This window comes from Elgaria multicarinata, chromosome 13 (genome assembly GCF_023053635.1).
Source record: "Elgaria multicarinata webbii isolate HBS135686 ecotype San Diego chromosome 13, rElgMul1.1.pri, whole genome shotgun sequence".
Taxonomy (NCBI): domain Eukaryota; kingdom Metazoa; phylum Chordata; class Lepidosauria; order Squamata; family Anguidae; genus Elgaria; species Elgaria multicarinata.
Window position 1 is genome coordinate 6510976 of NC_086183.1, and position 20288 is coordinate 6531263.

Here is a 20288-nt window from a genome sequence, read left to right on the forward strand (position 1 = left end):
AAGACATAGGAAGATGCCTTAAGCTGCCGGTATTGACTTTTAAAGCCCTAAAGGGTTTAGGACAGGTTCCCTGAAGGACCGTCTCCTCCCTTGTATACTTGCCTGGACCCTAAGATCACCTCTGCCAGGGCACCTCAAATGAGATGAGGTGGCTGGCTATGGGGGTGTAGGAGAACACAGCTTTTGGCCACAAACTATGTGAGCACGCCCTGTCCCAAGCTCCAAACGTGAGCGCAAGCACCTGCCCACCGAAAATATTCACAAATTGTCAAACACGTGCTCACGTTCCTCTCGTTTCCAATTCCCAATTCGATTCATGCAATTTCCTAATTTACACAAATTTCTTGCATAGACGGAATCAGCCCTGCTTTAGTCTATGGGGAAAAGTTGTGCAAATTAGGAAATTTGCACAAAATTGAGTAGATTTGCACAAACTTGGGAAAACAGGCGTAAATCTCCCATTTGGTCACTGCGCGATTCATTCAAGTTTCCCATTCCAGCAGAGTGAGCAACAATTGTAAACACGGACAGGAATCAGGCAAGAGACAATCAGTGAGACGATGTTTGGAGAATCCTGGCAATTTGGAACGTCGCTCATTTGCCCATCCTGAGGTAGCTACCAAAGAGAGGGCCTTTTCCATGGTGGCACCCTGGTCACAAAGTGTCCTCCCCAGAAAGGCTTGCCTGGCACCTATGTTTTAGTTTTTTCAACACCAGGTGAAACCCTTTTTATTTTCCCAGGTTAAGTCTTTTCCTTTCTTTAAAAAAAAAATGTGTTCGTGTGTTTTAAGATTCTTACATTGCTGGTGGCTTTTATTTTGTTTTTTAATTCTAGTTTTATTTTGTTGAATTGTTCATGCTTTTTTATTATGCTTTATTATACTATTGTATTTGATAGCTTTATGATTTGTTTTGTGGATCATCCAAAAGAGCTTCAGCTATTGGGCAGTACAGAAATGTAATAAATGACATTAAAATAGAGTAATAATTATAATGATGCATGTCAGATCGTTGGTCCATTCAACTCAGTATTGTCTAGGGCTGTGCACAGCCCCCTCCCTGACTCGGGGTGCTTCCGGGCTTGGACACCTCATTTTGGCACTGAAGCTGAAGCGAGATTCGGCCCCTCCGAAGTGGGTCAGCTTTGCAGGTTCCTGAATGCCGGGCGCAAGGCCAACCAGGAGTCCATTGGACTCCCCGCATGCTCCCGCTCATTCCCTGCTTGCTCTGCCTGAGGCTCCGTGAGGGTTTCAGTACCAATCTTCTTAGGGTGCCTCAGCCGACCTGCTACTGGCTGGGATTCGGGCTGAGGCAGGCCAAATCAGCCCGCCTCAGCTCAGATTTGGGGATTCGGCCCAAGGTGGTGCACAGTCCCAGTATTTTTTAAACCAATGGACAGCATCCCTTCAGAATTTGAGACAGGGGTCTTTCCCAGCCCTATCTGGAGATGCCAAGGATTGAACCTGGGACCTTCTGCATGTGAAACAGGAGCTCTACCACTGAACTACCATGCTTCTCTTAAGACAAACAGTCTTTATATTGTGTAAGACAATATGGTGTAAGACAATTGTGTAAGACTTTATATTGTGTAAGACAATATTGTATATTGTCCCTCTAGCTCAGTATTTCTCTACACCAGCCTGCCTCGAACCTGGTACTTTCCCAATCTTTTGGGCTACAACTCCCAACATTCCTGACCATTGGCCATGCTAGCTGGGGCTGATGGGAGTCGTAGTCTAAAGCAGCTGGAGGTTACCAGGTTGGGGAAGGCTAGTTTATGCTGACTGACAGGGGCTCTCCGTGGTTTCATGTGAGGGCCTACCTGGAGATGCTGGGCATTCCACCTGGAATCCGCTCTGCCACTGAGCCACTGCTGTACCTCACTCTGGCCCACAAAGAGCCACTTACAGGGGTAATGTATTTCATTGATTTTATGTGTTTAAAAATGTCTATCCTACTTTTCTTAACGAATAATCTGAAAGTGGCTTGTATTTGTATGGAAAAGTCAGAAAAACCAAGGCTGGCAAGGTCCTTCAGCCATCTTCTCAGTCTTGGGCCAATGTCAATAAACTGTGTGCATAAAACACTTCCACAACCTGGCAAGCATAAGGCGTGGGGAAGTTGTCTTACTGTATGCGACTTCACAGGTCTGGCCCAATAGGTGCCTTCACAGCATAAGCCTCCCTTTTGATTGACCTTTCGCTTTCTCTTCCCTTCCCACCCCCAACCTCCATGTAGCCTTTAGTTATAGGAAAGCTCTGCCTCCCCTTCCTCCAGGGATCAAAGCCAAGCCCCTCATTTCTGTTACAACGCAGAGCAGCACTGATTCCACCCACGACAGCTTCCTGCCCAGAGAGGTCAACAGAAGCCCGTCATGGTCCAAAGAGGCCACGAAGCGCTGCAATTCCACCGAGAGTTTAGAAAGTACCAAGATCACTGCCATGTCCCTAGACTTGCCTTCCATCCAGCCCAGGACTTCCCCCAAACCCTCCACCCTCATCGTCAGGACGATTCCAGGGAGGGAGGAGTTGAGAAGTTTGGCTCGTCAGAGGAAATGGCGCCCATCTATTGGAGTTCAGGTAGGTTGAGGGGATGGGCTTGAAGTTGCAGGAAACCGCATCCTGGGGGTAGGGAACAGTTGGGGTGAAGCAATCCAGGAAGCTTTGCAGGTGAGTTGTTGTCTTACGTTGCTTCTGGCTTGGCCAACTCCGAGCGCAAAGGTAAAGCATGCCACAGAATTCTTCATGATATTTCAGGGTGTTCAGCTCATCTAGGAGCGTCTGTGCCTGCTCCAAGATGGTCAAAGAAACTGAGATCAAATCGTGGCAGGTTACACCTTCTTTCAGGGGGTTTAGCTGTAGGGAGCATTTACACCTCACATCCCCATGAGAACTCAATCTCATTCTACTTTTTCTGGTAACTTGCCATGCTTAATTTCCTGTGATTCATGGTAGCAAAGGTATGGAATATTACAAGGCCAATGGACGGTGCAATGTACTGACAAACAATGGTTTAATTAACCATGGATTCTTGAATCATGCCTTGTCATTATGTGAAGACCCAGAACTACGGGTTAACTATAACTTGTTAGCCATGAACAAACCAAGAAAGAACCCATGGTCTGTTGTTGGATTGTGAATTGCAGGTTGTTTAAGCCATGGGTTGCCATTACATTTGGACCCAGATTCATAGATGATTCATAGGTTGTTTCACCAGGCCACAGACGCAGAAGGCAAAAGTGGCTTCTTTACATGAACAAGCAGCAGGATCAAAACAGCCCACTGAATGGGCCACGTGCAAGTGGTTTACTTCCTCTTTCAACCAAAATGTGTCCTAAAAAAGAAAACGTTTTACCAACTCACAAAAGAGGGGGTGAGGAAGGGGGCCCTTGGGAAGAAGTTCCAAAACCTAGGTACAAAATAAATGGAAACAAATGAATATATGAGATCCAGGATTTATTTGTTACTCTGGTATTTATTTATTTTTACTGGTTATGATTTGAATGAAATAAATGAACCCCATTCATTTATTTTTTTCATTCTTTGCAAAATGATTACATATCCTTATTTGAATGCATATCCTTATTTACTGGAAGATCTAGTGACAGTTCTTCATAAGAATTAAAGGAGCCATGTAGGCTGTTGTGACATTTTATTAGTTCTGTCCTCCTGACCATAGAGAGAGTTGAGTAGACTGTCCTTTTCAAAATGGATCAAAGATGTCTTCCATCCTTCTAACAAGGGAATATGGAAGGACAACCTGTCTCTCAACTCATGTTGGCAAACAGAAAAGGCCAGAAGTGGTAATGTGAGGCCATGTCCACCCAGAAGTGGAAAATCCCATTGTCTCATGGTGTCTTTTCATGGCTACAGCAAGCAAAGATTCCCGATTTTCACAGCAACTTCAAACTTCGAATGAAAAAGAGATCCAAGGCAGGCATTTGCTTAATTTCAATTCCATCAGTCTTCACATTTTTTCAAGTTTTTAATTTGTATTAGCCTCCTAAATTTGCATTTCCTGCTGCTTGCCGTTCATTTGTGCTTCGTTAGCGGGCCTGTCCCTTGTCAGTTAGAATCAGCACAGGTGTTACAGAGAGAGGTTAAATGAAGTTCAGACAAGTGTATCCGAGCGGTTCAGCCAAGGGGGCACGTTGGCGGAAAGGAAGTGTCTGATCCGACTTCATGGTGCGCGGTCGCTTGTTTGACAAGGTCAGGAATGTTGAAAGCGGGGTCTTCGGCTCTTAACGAATCACTCAAAGCTGATGCAAAATGAATCAATTAAGCTGCAGCCGGCGTCTTGTAAAGGCACAGCAACCAGGCGTCATGTTCTACAGAGGAAATCAGAACTTTGCATGCCGTTTAAAGTGTTCAAAATGCCCCATTTATTGTTTCCATTCCAGTCGTCACTAGGGGTTTGTTCAAGCAGGGTCGAGGCAATGGGAGGCCAACTAGAAATTCCACCTTGTTTGTTGCTGTTCTTGTTTCTAGCGCCGTGCCGAAAAGAGAAGACATTTTGGAGAAATTCTCATGGGTTGGGCTCAGGGCCCTTGCTCTTCCTTTACTTAGGAGGTAGGTGGTAGGGTGACCATATGAAAAGGAGGACAGGGCTGCTGTGTCTTTCACAGTTGTATTGACAAGGTAATTTCAGCAGGTGTCATTTGTATGCATGCAGCACCTGGTGAAATTCCCTCTTCATCACAACAGTTAAAGTTGCAGGAGCTATACTAGAGTAACCAGATACGAAAGAGGGCAGGGGTCTCATCATTTTGTCACAATTTACATCCCACCTTTCCTTTGTGTAGGTCAAACCAGCATATGTGGGTTCTCCTCCCGCATGTTATTCTCACAACAGCCCTGTGAGGTAGATTAGGCTTAGAGATGCACAGAAATTTGAACGTGGATCTCCCCAGTCCTCCATATGTCTGAAACTCCAACTGTTATGGCTGTGGAGTTTTGTTTTGTTTTTCATTTAAGCCAAAGGAGCAAAGTTATTCCATGAAGACCCTCTCCGGGCATTTGGGTTGATCTTTCTCCACGTAGCTTGCAGTTAGGTGCATCTGGGCGATAAGGCCTGTGCCTTTGAACCTGGCTTGGCATCCCTCCGGAAGAAGGGATGAAAGGAAAGGCCAGCATTCCATAGTGCTTGATCTCTGCTCTACGCTCAGAGTTTATCTGGATTTCCTTTTGCATCTGGTGCTGGAAATTCAGAATGCACAGGCCTGTTTTGCCAGAGCCGTCCCTGTTCCTCCACCATCCCACCCACATATGGATCTTTCTCCTTTGCTCTCTTTCTTCTGCTCAAATTCCACTGCTTATTTGACTTATCAATCTCTTTCTTTCTTTCTTTCTTTCTTTCTTTCTTTCTTTCTTTCTTTCTTTCTCAGTCTTTCTTCAACTTTCCTATCCCTTTACTCTTTTGTTGTTGTTTTTCTTTCAAGGTGGATTATTTTCTTCCACTGATCTATCCATCTGTTTTTCTTTCATTCATTTCTTTTGATGGTTCTTTAATTATTACTATTGTTTTCAATTTTCCCCTCACCCCTCCCTTTTTCCACTTGCCTATCCAAATTCTCCTCCCCTTCCTTATGCTCTTTTATTCTTTTCTTTCACCTGCTTACCTACCCGTCTTTTTTCCTTTTGTTTATTTATTCTTCTGCTCTTTCTGTGGTTTTTACTTTTCTTATCCTCCTTTCCTTCTCTTCCAACATCTTGCCTCCTTTATTCTTTCTTCCACTTCTGCTTCCTTCCTCCCTTCCTTCTGAGTCCGTCCCCCCGTTTTCTGCTATTATCAATCTCTTTCTCTACATCTCTCCCTTCTTTTATCTCCACTTATCCACCCACCACTACACTTGATACTTCTTCTGGATCAATATTTCCTTCCTTCCTTCCTTCCTTCCTTTCCCATTTATCAACACATTTTTCCTCCACTTTGCTTTGAAATGTCTTTCTCCTTCCTCTTCCCCCAGGTGGAAACCATATCCGATTCTGACACAGAAAACAGAAACCGACGAGAGTTTCACTCCATTGGGGTGCAAGTGGAAGAAGATAAAAGGTATGGCTGGTTAAACAACCCTCTCGGGATACTTGTGTCATCAGCTGTCCATTCCCCCCCCCCCGCCGCCGCCTCCCCCCGCCCTGAGAGCTGCGGCTTTAGCATTCTGCTGCCTTAGTGCCATTGTGGCTGAACAAACCTGGCCCTTCACTTCCAGATCAATATGCACAGCACAAACCTTCTACAGAGATTCGACTCATGGAGCTACAGACTTTGCCAGCTAGCGACAGCTGAGTTATCTATGGGTGCTGCCAGGTGAGGTTTTGATGGTGCCATCGCCCGGATACATGCACGGAATTTTATGGGCGGTGCAGACCTCCTCTTCCATTTCTAGCCCTCCTGGATTTTCCTACCGCTTCTTCCATCTTCTTTCTTACTGCAGAAAACCCGTTAAACAGGGAAAGACAAGACAGCATGCACAATGCCTTTGGACTGATAGTGCTAGGGGCTACCCATCTGGAAGCAACCTTACCGGCTCGTACAGTAAAGGGGGGGCACACAGACACGGAGAGCTCTATCACACCTACTTTTTTTTACCGCTTTGAGTCCTCAGTTTCCCCCTCTGTTTCCTTAGTGAGTCTAGCGCTGGGCACGTTCACATCTGTGCATTGTTGCACTATTTAAGCTCATGTTATCTTTTCACCTGTACCGCTACTGTGCCAGCGAAAATTCACGCCCTGCCCCCTGCGTTCTCCTTCCCCTTGCAGTATATATATATATATATATATATATATATGTATATATATATATGTATTCTTTCTGCGCAAATACAATAGTATGGCAGCCTGAAACTGTGCAATTATGGTAGAACGACACACTATGCTTTCCCCTAAGATCATATTAACAATATAAGTGAAGAGAAAATATTGCAATTAGGTTTTAGAGAAGTATGTGGTCAATGTTGGCCTGGCAAGGGGAAGCTGACACTGTTCTGGTCAGGAAACCTAAACATGCCTACTCTAGAGTAAGAACCACATAGTTGAATGGGACCGAGTCTGGGGCAGGGGCCTCGTTCGCATTCTCCATGAGGTGTTTGGGCGCCCTCTCTGTCTCTCCGCTTTCATGGTTGAACAGTTGAGCGGAGACTGGGTTCAGCTTCTTAAGAACTTCAGCTTTCACTTTTGGAAAGAAAGCTAGGTAGGATCTACACTACTGCTTATAATGGTTTAAGGTTATGACAACTGTTCAGGCCCAGGACACATTACATATACCATTTTCATACCGTTTTAAAAGTGTTATATCCTGCTTAGTGTAGATCGGGGCCGGATCTACACTACTGCTTTAAAGTGCTTTATAACAGTTTTACAGCGCTTTAAAGCAGTTAAAGCGCTTTATAACTGCTATAAAGCACTTTAAAGCAGTAGTGTAGATCCTGCCCAGGTCTCTAGTTACAAAGGGCTGCTTGGAAGTGTGCCCGTGACACCGATTGAAATATCCAGACGATGTCAGGGTTGCAGAAGGAGACTTCCAAAGGTCAGAAGGCTCCAAAACACCCCTCACACTACCTGCAGAGGCTTAATAAACTCTGCAAAGTAAAAAACAATTATCCACATGTCCTTAGTTTCCATAATGTATACAAGTGGCAGAATTCAACTTTTCTTGGTGTAGAAAAGGCCGTCTGCTTTTAATTTTTACTTCTTTGTGAAGAAAAGATGTTTTTCTTCAGCTGGACTCTACTGAACTGCCACTTCACACATTCCATGGATGAGACCTGTCTTTCAAAACTAATTCTCAAACTGGGCCTAGGGTGACCTTATGAAAAGGAGGATGGGGCTCTTGTATCTTTAACAGTTGCTTAGAAAAAGGAATTCCAGCAGGTGTCCTTTGTATGCCTGCAGCACCTGGTGAAATTCCCTCTTCATCACAACAGTTAAAGCTGCAGGAGCTATACTAGAGTGACCAGATACAAAAGAGGGCAGGGCTCCTGCAGCTTTAACTGTTGTGATGAGGAGGGAATTTCCTCTTGTGAAAATTGTTCTCTATTTCTTCTTCATTAATTTTTGCATCTATGATGCAAAATGAGTTTTAAAGAATTCACTTTTACTTAAATCTTGATCTAACAGCAATATATATATTTTGGACAGTAAACCTTTAAAACTCCCCCCCCCCAAATTAATTTTTCAAATTTAGATAATTCCATTCTTAAGGTACCTGTTCTAAGCTGATCATAGATTTGTATAAGGGCAGTATGATACGGGCAGTTTTATTCTCAATTCCTTTTCTTATAATGCTTAACATGGAGTTTGCCTTCTTTACAGCGGCCGCACACTGGGTGGACATTTTCATCAAGCTGTCCACCACAAGCCCAAGATCTCTTTCTTGTTCAGTCACTGCCAGCTCAGATCCCATTATGTTATACTTGAAGTTGGGGGGTTTGCCCCAATGTGCATCATCTTACACTTGCTTACATTGAACTGCATCTGCCATTTGGACACCCACTCTCCCAGCTCAGAGAAATCCCTTTGGAGCTCTTCACAATCCCTTTGGGTTTTAACAACGTTAAATAATTTGATATTGTTGGCAAACTTGGCCACTTCACTGCTCACTCCTAATTCCAGATCATTTATGAATAAGTTGAAAAGAATTGGTCCCAATACCAATCCCTGTGGGACCCCACTATTTATTTCCCTCCATCAGGAGAATTGACCATTTATTCCTACTCTCTGCTTTCCATTCTTTAACCAGTTACTGATCCATAAGAGGACCTCGCCTCTTATTCCACGTCTACTAAGTTTATTTAGGAGTCTTTGGTGGGGGACTTTATCAAAAGCCTTTTGGAAATCCAAGTAAACAATGTCCACCGGATCACCCCTGTCTACATGTTTGTTGACACTCTCAAAGAATTCTAGTACATTAGCGAGACAGGACTTGCCTTTCTATGCCAATTTGGCTGTTTTAGCCTTCCGTAGTGGTTTGCCAATGAAAATCAGTGGCAAATCGTAAGTTGTTTGACCACTGACAAATTTGCCGGCATGGCAGTGACAGGAGTGAGGACCCAAGGGGGCAAAAGTGGCCGCCATGCCAGCCCTGGAATTACCCACCCCTGCTGAGGTAGATGGACACCAGCGGTATGACTCAGGCCACAGCTAGACCTAAGGTTTATCCTGGGATCATCCAGGGTTTGCCCCTGGCTGAGCACTGGATCCCCTGTGTGTCACCTAGGTGAACAGGTTTGACCCCTGGACGATCCAGTGATAAACCTTAGGTCTAGCTATGGCCCCAGTAGAATGTAGCTTCTTACGTTCCTCAAGAAGGGTGTGCATGTGGTATGAGTGCATGTGGGGTGTGTACTGGGCACACCAGATCTCCAGCATACCAGCCCCCACTTTGCTAATTCCCTACAGTTCATTGCACGGACACTTGAATCCTAGGGCACATGAGGTGATCACTACTAGCTGTCCCATTTCTCCATTCAACGAGGAGCTGGCTGGCACGTCCTTCTCCTGCTCTCTCGCTTGCTCAATCGCTCTCTGTGGTCCTTCAGCATCCATCCAACACTGGTTGCCATAGAAACGGGCCAGGGAACAGGAGGGAGGGAAAGGCAGCTCAATGTAAGAACACAGGGAGGGACACCGCTGCTCACCGGTTGATTGTCTGATCTCGACCCCGGTGGGGGGGGGGCGTTTTTGAGGTCAGAGAGGTGCCGGGGCTCAAACATGTCTGAAGTCACCTCTCACAGGTGGAGAGGCCTCCCTCCAAATCTTACATATGTAGGTGCTGGCTATTCAGTGCTTTGGGAAGAGCACTTTACTTTGGGAAGAACACATGCTCAGGGATCTTATTTTTAAAATTTAGTTATTTTTTGCTCTGATTTAGAATACTTTCCAGGCCTCATTCCTGGTGCTAATTAAACTCTGCTGGTTCCTTTGGGCTCCATTGTTCTGAATACTAAGGGCCTTAACTGCATGTGACATTAAATGTGTCACCTTCAGCATCATTTTTTTTAAAAAAATTACTTGTAAATACAGGGGTCTGTTTTGAACCAGACTGCAATGTGTGGGGAGAAGAGGTCCTGATAAACACACAGAGAGAGAGACAGACACTCAATTAACAACAGAGGGGGGAGGAGTTCCCATTGGAAACTATTTGAAGAGAACTCCCTTTCCCTCCCCCAATTCCCAGGTTTCCCAGAGTACAGCATGTGAATACATGACTGGGGAATGCTGGGAGTTGTAGTCCAAGATGTACAGCAAGCACCAGGTTGGAGAAGGATGGTTTAGACACACCCGAAGAAGTAAGGGACCGGTTTTATAGAGGTGATCAAACTCTCCCACAGGACTTTTTAAAGTTGAAATAAGCCGAACCGGTGGGGGTGGGGGAGATGTGATTGGTTCAGAACCACTGCACCCAGAGAGGGGGGTGTAGGCTCATTTCCCCATCTAAATCAGCCCCACGGACAAAGAATGTGTGTTTATTCTCCCCTGTAGGGCAAATGACATCTTGAGGGATAAGGCCATTTAAATCAAGAAAAATGGACCAAAGAGAGATAGCATTTTAAAAAAAGTGCTCACAAAGCCTCCGAGTCTCAATTTTTATTCCTCTCCCCTCCACCACCTCCTTACCATTTTAAACACACACACACACACACACACACAAGAGTTTGATCAGGTCACTGGAGGCTGGTGGGTCTGATTTCGGTGGGGCTGTGAATCCACTCTGGATTTCAGTCAGAACCAGCTAGAACACTAGTGGGGTTTTCCAAGGTGCTGAACCCTACCCCCAAACTAGGTTCAGCACCTCAGATAGCTCCTTCGGAATTCTGCCCAGTTCTGACTCAAACCCAGAATGGATTCACAGCCCCACCAAAATCAGAGCCACCAGCCTCCACTGCCCTGGAGTGCTGCTGCCAGTCAGTGCAGGCAATATTGACCTGGATGAACCAGTGACCTGCCTTGGAGTAGGGGTAGTTCCATACATTCATTCTAGTCCCCTCTCTCTCTCTCTTCTCTCTCTCTCTGCAGAGTTGGTGGGTGTTACAGGTCTCTGCAGGACTCTAACCCTCTCCCCTCCTTATCCCAGGCGCGCTCGGTTCAAGCGGTCGAACAGCGTGACGGCTGGTGTACAGGCTGACCTGGAGCTGGAAGGGCTGGCAGGGCTGGCAGTGGCGACGGAAGACAAGGCCCTTCAGTTTGGGCGATCCTTCCAGCGACATTCCTCAGAGCCGGAGTCCACACGGCAGTACTCTGTCTACAAGACAGTGCACACGCAAGGCCAGTGGGCTTACCGGGAAGACTATCAGATGCAGTATGACACAGTGGAAGTGCCGCGCCAGGATAACTGGATGGACAGGGGCTCGCGCAGCCTGCCCGATTCTGGCCGGGCATCGCCCTGCCACCGGGATGGCGAGTGGTTCATCAAGCTGCTGCAAGCAGAAGTAGAAAAGATGGAAGGCTGGTGCCAGCAGATGGAATTGGAGGCTGAAGATTACGATTTGCCAGAAGAGAGTGAGTCTCTGCAGCGCACGGTGGGCTAGGGGAGTTGTATTGTTTCAGGCTTGCACAGAGTTCTGCTCTGGATTAGATCTGGAGCAAGGGTCAGGTCACATCTGGTTTCTCAGGAAGCAAAGCAGAAAGAGAGCAGCACTGCAGAATACTGGAAGCTAGAAAGGGTTGTCTGTATGTTGCTCCAACAAGGATCAGAGCAAGCCTGAGGTTTAAATAGAAGTGTGGTTGGATTTAGTTTATGTGGCCTTGCCTCCATGCTGGTTGAGAGTCTGTCTCTAAGGAGCCTAGTCTGCTTTACCAATCTCCAGCTGCAACAATGTGGAAGTGGCTGTGGCAGGGTAGTTTCATCCTGGTCCTAATCCTCCATGTCTGAGGACCGCAATGCAACCTGTTGTGGCTACAGGGCAGCTGGCTCCCGGGCTTCCCCAATCCAAAGAGGCAGAAGTCCCATGACACCATCCATAGCCAAGTCTTCTCCATGAAGTCTAAGTAAAACATTCAGGTGTTTTGTCTCCACTCTTTTTGCCATTGCCCCTCCCACCCACCACTGGAATGCAGCCCTTCTTTCCCCACCCTGCCCCCGAGAGCGCCTCTGAATTTCAGTTTAGCCCACAGGCTGAAAGAGGTTGAACACCTTTGCTTTATATGATAGGGATTGTGTTAATATAAAAAGATCCCCGCTGGATCGGCCAAAAAGCCCACCTAGTTCAGCATCACGCTTCTCCCCATACTCAGCCAGATGCATCGAGAAGATGAGCCCTACTGAATTGAGACCAAAGGTCCATGCTCTCCAGCATCCTGTTTTCCACAGCAGCCAATCAGATGATTCTGGGGATCCCACAGGTGGGGCATCAAGGCAATAGCTCTCCCTTGCTCTCTCCCACCAGCAATCAGTGTTGATATATATAATGATATACTGCCCTTGCACCTGGGGGTTCCATTCAGCTACTGTGACTTCCAGCTACTGAAAGACCTCTCTTCCTCTTCCATTGATTTGTCCAGTCCCCTTTCAGAGACACCCCCATCTTATAACAGCATATTCCATAAAATAAGAACACATCGATTCTGTGTCCTACTGTTTTATTGTACATTGCTTTGAATATTATAAATAGAAAAGCAATTTGAGCATTCATTTAAATGCAAAAGTTGCTGAACAGGTCTATGAGAGAGGGTGGAGCATCCCAAAATCCACAATCAGGCAATCCCCTTTTTAGGACCAACCAAAATTCCACAAAAATGTGCAAGCTACCGAGTGCTCCAGAACTCTTCATATGGCTAGGTGGTCCAAAAAGCAGTGGGGCGGGGGAACAGAAACTAAAAAATAATTGGCCAGATGGGGCAGCCGTGAAATCTGCACTTCAGATATGCCCAGTCTCAAAAGATTGACAGCCTGAATAGATTAGGCTGGGGTTGGTGCTGTAGGTATCAGATTACACAGCAATGTTTGATCGTCCTGGTTTTCAAGGAAGCTGGGACCAATGATGCAGGGTGAGGTTGGCAGAAAAAGCTTAAACCCACCCTCACATACACACATCTGCTCCAATCCCAATAATAATCAACCCAACCCCTACTTGCTATTTGCTATTTGCATTTTTAAAAGAGAAAAGAAGAAGAGACTGCGCTTTCAAATGAAAACATATTTAACATCACATCTAGCTAGTCCTGCTCCAGCTGGGTCTGACTCTGTCTTAAGCAAATAAAGCCGCAGATCCAACAGGCAAATAGTCAAGCACAGAGGTATGGGATCAGTTTAAGGCAGAAGTAGTCAGGCTACAGTGGACTACAGTGGACAATCACAATATTACTGGGCAAGTGGGTGACTTCCAGAAGAAAGGTTTGAGGCACAGCCAAGGTCAAAACAGGAGAGTAGTGAAGCAGAAAAGCAGCCCAAACAGCAGAAGTCCAGATATCCAATCACAAGGCAAAGCTAAGAAACCAGGACACTGGCACTGAAGTTAACACATTGTTTCCAGCAGCTAGTAAGCTTCGATGGAAGACTTATATAGCCAGAGCTTCTGAAGTCCCACCCAGGACTCAGCTGCAGTTCATTAGAAGTTGTCTGGCAACAGCCCTTCTCATGAAGAGGGCCTTGCTCCTGATGAGTCAGTTCCTCTTGAGGAGTCCTCCTTTGTAACTGTGCACTCCTCCAAGCAACCCTACTGGCCTGCCTCTTGAGATGACAACCTCCCCTCCTCTTGCAGGGATGGAGCCACAGCCATTTCCCCCAAGGGCCTAAGGCTTTCTGGGTTCTCCTGATGTGGGTTGTTCCTTGACATTGCCCATCTCTGGGTATTCTAGATCCTCAGAGGAGATTCGTCCAATGGGGACATGACATAGTTTGCCCTTATGCTTGGAGAACCAACGGAAACTCTCCAATACTCGGCAGGCTTCGGGGTGACTCGAATGGCGACTGTTTCACCGTTGACTTTCTCATTTTCTCTGTTCACATCCCCAGTTCTTGAGAAGATCCGGAGCGCAGTGGGCAGTGCCCAGCTCCTGATGTCCCAGAAAGTCCAGCAGTTTTACCGGCTCTGCCAGCAGAATATGGTGAGAGAATCTCCTTGTGTCCGCCTAAGGTTCTTTTAAATGAGTTTTTGTGGGCTTAAAACTTTGTCATTTTTTAAATGCCCCCTGTGAGTCCAGCTTCCTTTTTGAGGGCAGGATGGAGCACTCACACCCCAGGCTGAGTTTTCCCCCGTAACATGTAGCAGTGGAGACTGATGTCTCTGACATCAGTGGGGCAATGAATCCACTCTGGGTTTCAGTCAGAACTCTAAAGGAGCTGTCCAAGTCGCAAAGCAGGTTGGCAGCCAGCTCTGAGCAAAGCACCTTGGTTAGCTCCCTTAGTGTTCTGACTGGTTCTGACTGAAACCTGGAGCATATTCACTGCCCCACTGACATCAGAGCCACCAGCCGCCACTGCTACATGATGTGACACCCCAACCACGCACCTCCCCTCCCCACCAGGGCCACTGACTGTCACTGGTGCAGGCATAAAAACACACATCCTGACATCAGGAATCAATGCATGTTACACGTGGAGGGAACTGGCATGTGGGTGGTGCCAGTTTTGACACAGTCTCATGCCTTTCCATGGGCATGTGGACTTGTACTCTCTTTTAAAAACAAAAACAAAATTTAGAGAAGAGGTAGTCTGGGAAATCCAGATCTGACTTGAGTCTGCATTCATCCAGGGCTAGATCTACACTCCTGCTTTATAGAGGTATTGATGCACTGATCACTGTTGGGGCACATGGCACATTCCTTATACCGCTTTCATAGCGTGATTTCCTGCTTTTTATTCTGCATTATCCGAAATGGCTCAGCAGGTGTCATTGTGCATCCTGCAAGGTATAAATAAATGTGCAAGAAGGATGCAGCGTGACCATGATGGGAACATAATTATTTGACACAAGGTGTAGATCTGCCCCAGGTTCATCTGGCCACACCCATCTTTGCGCCCCTGCCCACTGGAGGAAGCCTTTGATTGCCTATGCCTTTTCCTTCTCCAACCTCACCCCCCACCCCCCACCCCATCAGGACCCCAACGCTTTTCCCATGCCCACTTTCCAGGACCTGGCTGGATTCTGGGACCTCCTGCAGCTGTCCTTTGAAGACGTCAGCCTGAAGTTTGCTGAGCTGCACCAGCTCAAAGCCAACGGGTGGAAACCCCTCGAGCCCAAGGTAAGAGAGGGAAGAAAGGAGGGGTGAGAACAGGACAAGTGGCTGTGTGTCTTGGGTGGTAAAAAACAAAAGTAATTCAGTAGAACTCCATGCCCAAGCAAACAAAAGTACTGCATCAGGGCAAGTTACATTCTGAAACTTGTCATGCATCGTTGCAAATCTGATTGTTATTTCGCACAATTCATTTGTGTACTTTATTCCACTTTTGCCAGTGAGGGGGAGCGGTTATGTGGGGAGCCCCACCCTCAACCAAGAGGAATCTTATTCAGCCGCTGTTTTGAAATTTCAGCAGGCCTGACGCACACGTCTTCCAAGATACCTTTGCAGCCTGAAGGACTAGAAAGTTGCCCCTTTAAAAAAATTTAAAAAGCAACGAAAGTTGAGTTTCCCTGGATTCTGAATTTGCATCCAGTGCCACGTTCTGCCTTTCCACTGTAGGCTTGTCCTGGATGGTGCATAGTTTCCAATTTGGCCTTGATGAAGCCATTACCCCTATGGTTAAATTGACTTCAGTGCTGCACTTCTCTGCTGGACCATGGGCAAGGCCCTTTTTTCTTCAGTAGTCAGTGGGGACTAATTCATAGCAAGGTTCAAAGGCTTCCTCTTGATGATATTTGAAATCAAACTGCAAAAAAGAAACAGCACAGTGTGTGCTTTTATGGAACACTTTATTTTTTTCATATTTTAAGATTTGACCAGAAATAACAATAACCTTGTACATATACAATATCCATTCTCCAACCGACATTTTGCCTTCTCCAATCTTCTTCACTCTCCCCATTACCCAGAATAGTCTAAACAGGACAATAATAATTACAATAAAATAAAGGTAATGATAATGATAAAGCAGTGTATTTTAAGAGCATCTGCCGCATTTTTTCTTCTTCTTCTTTTTTTTTTACATACCTCATAATAATGAGATGATCACAGCAAGGTGATGAACAGAAGTAAACCAAAAACAACAAAGACTTCTTTTATGATGATAAAACAAAACAAAACAAAAACTCAAAGGGATTTGTGCCTGTGCCGTGCATACTTACAGTAGCACACAAGCCCATTAAACTGCAAGCAAGAAGAGTCACTGAGAAACCAGTGAGCAATTGATGCTCCTGAAGAATAATTGCATGGCATCTCAACACCTGGAGGGAGCCCACCCCCCTGTCCCCCTCCTTCAGTCCTTCCTGAACACTTCTCCAGCCCTTATTTGTTTATTTATTTATTTATTTATTTATTTATTTATTTATTTATTACATTTCTATACCGCCCAATAGCCGGAGCTTTCTGGGCAGTTCACAAAAATTTAAAACATTCAAAGTATAAAACAACAGTATAAAACCATAATATAAAATACAATATAAAAGCTCAACCAGATAAAAACAGCAGCAATGCAAAATTACAAATTTAAAACACCAAGTTAAAATTTATTTATAGACTGTTAAAATGCTGGGAGAATAAAGAGGTCTTCACCTGGCGTCTAAAAGCATATAATGTAGGTGCCAAGCGAACCTCCGTAGGGAGCTCATTCCACAGCCGGGGTGCCACAGCAGAGAAAGCCCTCCTCCTGGTAGCCACCTGCCTCACTTCCTTTGGCAGGGGCTCGCGGAGTAGGACCCCTGAGGATGACCTTAGGGTCCAGGCAGGTACATATGAGAGGAGGCGTTCCTTCAGATAGCCTGGCCCAAGCTGTTTAGGGCTTTAAATGTTAATACCAGCACTTTGAATCGGGCCCGGACCTGGACTGGCAGCCAATGAAGCTGGAAAAGGACTGGCGTGATGTGTTCTTGTCGGCCAGTCCCTGTTAGTAACCATGCTGCCCTGTTTTGTACCAGTTGAAGTTTCTGGACCGTTTTCAAAGGCAGCCCCACGTATAATGCATTGCAGTAATCCAAACGAGAGGTTATCAGAGCATGGATAACTGTAGCTAGGCTATCTCCGTCCAGATAAGGGCGCAGTTGGTATATCAACGTAAGCTGATAAAAGGTGCTCTTTGCCACTGAGTTCACCTGTGCCTCAAGCAACAGTTCTGGATCCAAGAGCATCCCCAAACTACGGACCCGATCCTTTAGGGGGAGTGCAACCCCGTCCAGGACAGGGCAAACATCACCTCGCTGGACAAATGAACCACCCGCTAACAGTACCTCCATCTTGTCTGGCTTGAGTTTCAGTTTATTAGCCCTCATCCAGTCCATTACCATGTCCAGGCCTTCCAGCATTTTCTCATGGCCTGTCCTGTAACATCCAGCACAAAGAATGAGAAGTGCCCCTCTGAAAAGGCAATTAATTTTCTCCTGTGCCTTTAATATGGGGCAATTAGTGGAGACTGCACAGTGTGCCCCATACACAGGGCAGGTGCCCGAAATGATCCTGTGGGGACAAGTAGTAGGACCCCCAGGAGTAAAGGTGCAACAAGGAACTATACAGCCATACAGTCCGCCCCGCACACTCAGGTCCTCTGGGGAGAACTTACTTCGGTCAGCTAAAACTAGGCTGACATCAGTTTCCCGGGGGACTTTTTCTTCTGTCGCCCCCAGATTGTGGAATGGCCTGCCGGAGGAGATTCATAAAATTAACTCTGTGTGATTTTAAGGCAGCTTTGAAGACTAGCCTTTTCCGGCAGGCCTATCCAGATCAATGTAAAATCAAGATTTTTTTAAGATGTATTGATTCCTGTTCTAATGTTGTTCGGGTAAGAAATAAATAAATAAATTATTATTATTATTATTATTATTATTATTATTATTATTATTATTATTAAGGAACTGACTTACTAGCTTGGTTTGCGCATAACGCAAGCCTACGGTATGTGTTGTTGAATTCTGGGTTGTCATGAAGTGTGAACATGGCCCCACTAACAAACCATGGTTTGTTAACCACAATCAACCCAGAAAAAAGAACCCATTGATTTTTGTTTGGGTGTGAACTACAGGTTGTTTAAACCATGGGTTGTTGTTACTTGTGAACCCAGAACTGTGGTTTGTTCATGACTTGCTTCACCAGGCTACTGAGGCAGCAGGCAAGAGCAGTAAAAAAAAAAACCCAGCCATGCTACATGTGTGTACTACAGCACTGCAAAGGCATTTAGGATACACAGGCTGTAGCTACACCTAAGGTTTATCCCAGGATCATCCTGGGTTCGTCCCTGCCTGAGCACTGGATGCCCTGTGTGGCACTTAGGTGAACAGGTTTGACCCCAGGACAATCCTGGGATAAACCTTAGGTCTAGCTATGACCACAGAGAGATAGTGGATGAAGACGAGGGAAACCATCCAGGGATTGAGAAAACAACTCATGGTTTGTTTGATTCTCTTTAAGAAAAACCTGGGTAAGGCAACAAACCATGGGTTAAATAAACCATAGCTTACTGTTATGTACAAACCAGAATTGGACAGGACAGTCCTTCAAGTAGAGGTCTATCTTCCGTAAAATAGGGCATGTGGCCACTCTATTAGATCCAGCTGCTTGGCATTTTTCGTCATGCTGAGCCATGGGAGACCCAGAGCAGGACATCATTGGGGGGGGCAGCAACAGCTGCCCCAGGATGCCAGTTGCCAAGTTCGTCAGCTAACCTGCCCCCAATTGGCCCATCCTCATCCCCCACAGGCTTCCCAGGGCAGTCACAGTTGGCTGTTGCCTGCAATTTGGTCTGGCTGTAGCACCCAGAGATCTTCAGCTATTGGGTGGTATAGAAATGAAAGTGCCACCTCCTCCTCCTCCCAGTTCAAGCCTCACGGTGCCTGATCTCTGGGGGGGCTTCAACTCAGAGGTGCCGCCTCTTAGGAGCTCACCACCCTCTTTGTGTGCTTTTGCAGAGTGAAGGGGACCTACCTCTGTCGCTCTCTCTCTCTCTCGCTCTCTCTCTCGCTCTCTCACACACACACACACAAAGGCACACAGCCACACACTTTGGTGCACCAACTGAAGCTCCACCATGCCACCTTCCAGAGCCAACCCTGCCTATTTATTTATTTATTTATTTATTTAAAACATATATATCCCGCCCTATATCATTAAGATCTCAAAGCAGCGTACAGATAAAAACATACAGTATAAAACAATAAATATGCACAGTTAAAAACAAATTAAACCATGAGCCAAGTTAAAACAATATGTAATTTAAAAGCAGTAAAAGCAGTTAAAACAGTTAAAACAATGTGCCACTGAGTTTAACCATCAAAGGCTTTGTTAAAAAGCCATGTTTTTACTTGGCGTCGAAATGCAATCAATGCTGGCGCCAATCGGGCCTCCAAGGGGAGGGCATTCCACAGTCGGGGTGCCACCACAGAGAAGGCCCTCTCCCTTGTCCCATCATAACGTATATGTTGCATTGGTGGGATGCAGAGAAGGGCTCCTCCAACAGATCTCAGGTCTCGGGCAGGCATATATAAGGGATGCGCTCATTTGGGGACCCGGCTCATCCTCACAGCTGAGTTTGCAGCTGGGCGCCTCCCTCCCCTCTGGCGGCCTTGCAAGATTTGACGGGTGGAAAAGAGAGATGAGAGATTCAGAGAGAGCCATCACAGCTGTTTTCATCTCTCTCTCTCTCTCTCTCTCTCTCTCTCTCTCTCTCTCTCTCTCTCTCTCTCTCCTTCCCTCCCTCTCAAATTGCATTGCCGGTTGAGGCAAAATAATTGGGCATTTTTAACGAACCTTTGTTCTTTTTCTTTTTTTTCATTTTCTTTTTTTAATGGCAGAACAGAACAGCAACGCTCCCTTTCCTCTCTGAACGTAGAGGCGGGCAGATGCTCCACTCTTGGCAGAGAGCTTCTTCTCTTTCTTCCCTTTTTGGTTTTGCTTTAATGCTTCTATTCTCTCTCTCTGCAGCTACTTGCACATGCACCCACACACAGCTGTGCAGGTTGACGTTAAATTTGCACTCGGGACAGTGTCCTCCGGACTGCAGTCAGCCCCTCCCGCTGATGGGGCTGGACACAGGCCAGGGCCTCAGCCTAGAAAGGGGGTCTCAATACCATGAGCTCCCTTCTTTGCTCTCATGTGCCTGCCAGCTACATCCTTCATGACCCCCATGCCAGGCAGACACACATACACAGGACTCTCCACTCAGCCCCCTCTGCTCCTCGCTACCTGCATCGCCATACCCCCCACCCCCAA

The 20288-nt window shown here is 46.2% G+C and overlaps 2 protein-coding genes across 2 annotated transcripts in view; one reads left to right on the plus strand and one right to left on the minus strand.

Moving 5' to 3' along the window:
* The window catches only part of TMEM35B (transmembrane protein 35B), a 225240-nt gene that overhangs the window by 156714 nt on the left and 48238 nt on the right, over positions 1 to 20288 (minus strand). The gene's annotated exons all lie outside the window — the stretch shown is intronic.
* DLGAP3 (DLG associated protein 3) overlaps positions 1 to 20288 on the plus strand; it is an 84072-nt gene that overhangs the window by 62207 nt on the left and 1577 nt on the right. Inside the window, exons 6-10 of the mRNA XM_063140826.1 lie at positions 2239 to 2579; positions 5966 to 6051; positions 11071 to 11495; positions 13951 to 14042; positions 15036 to 15179. Coding sequence (XP_062996896.1) covers positions 2239 to 2579; positions 5966 to 6051; positions 11071 to 11495; positions 13951 to 14042; positions 15036 to 15179 — 1088 coding nt within the window. The remainder of the gene's footprint in view (positions 1 to 2238; positions 2580 to 5965; positions 6052 to 11070; positions 11496 to 13950; positions 14043 to 15035; positions 15180 to 20288) is intronic.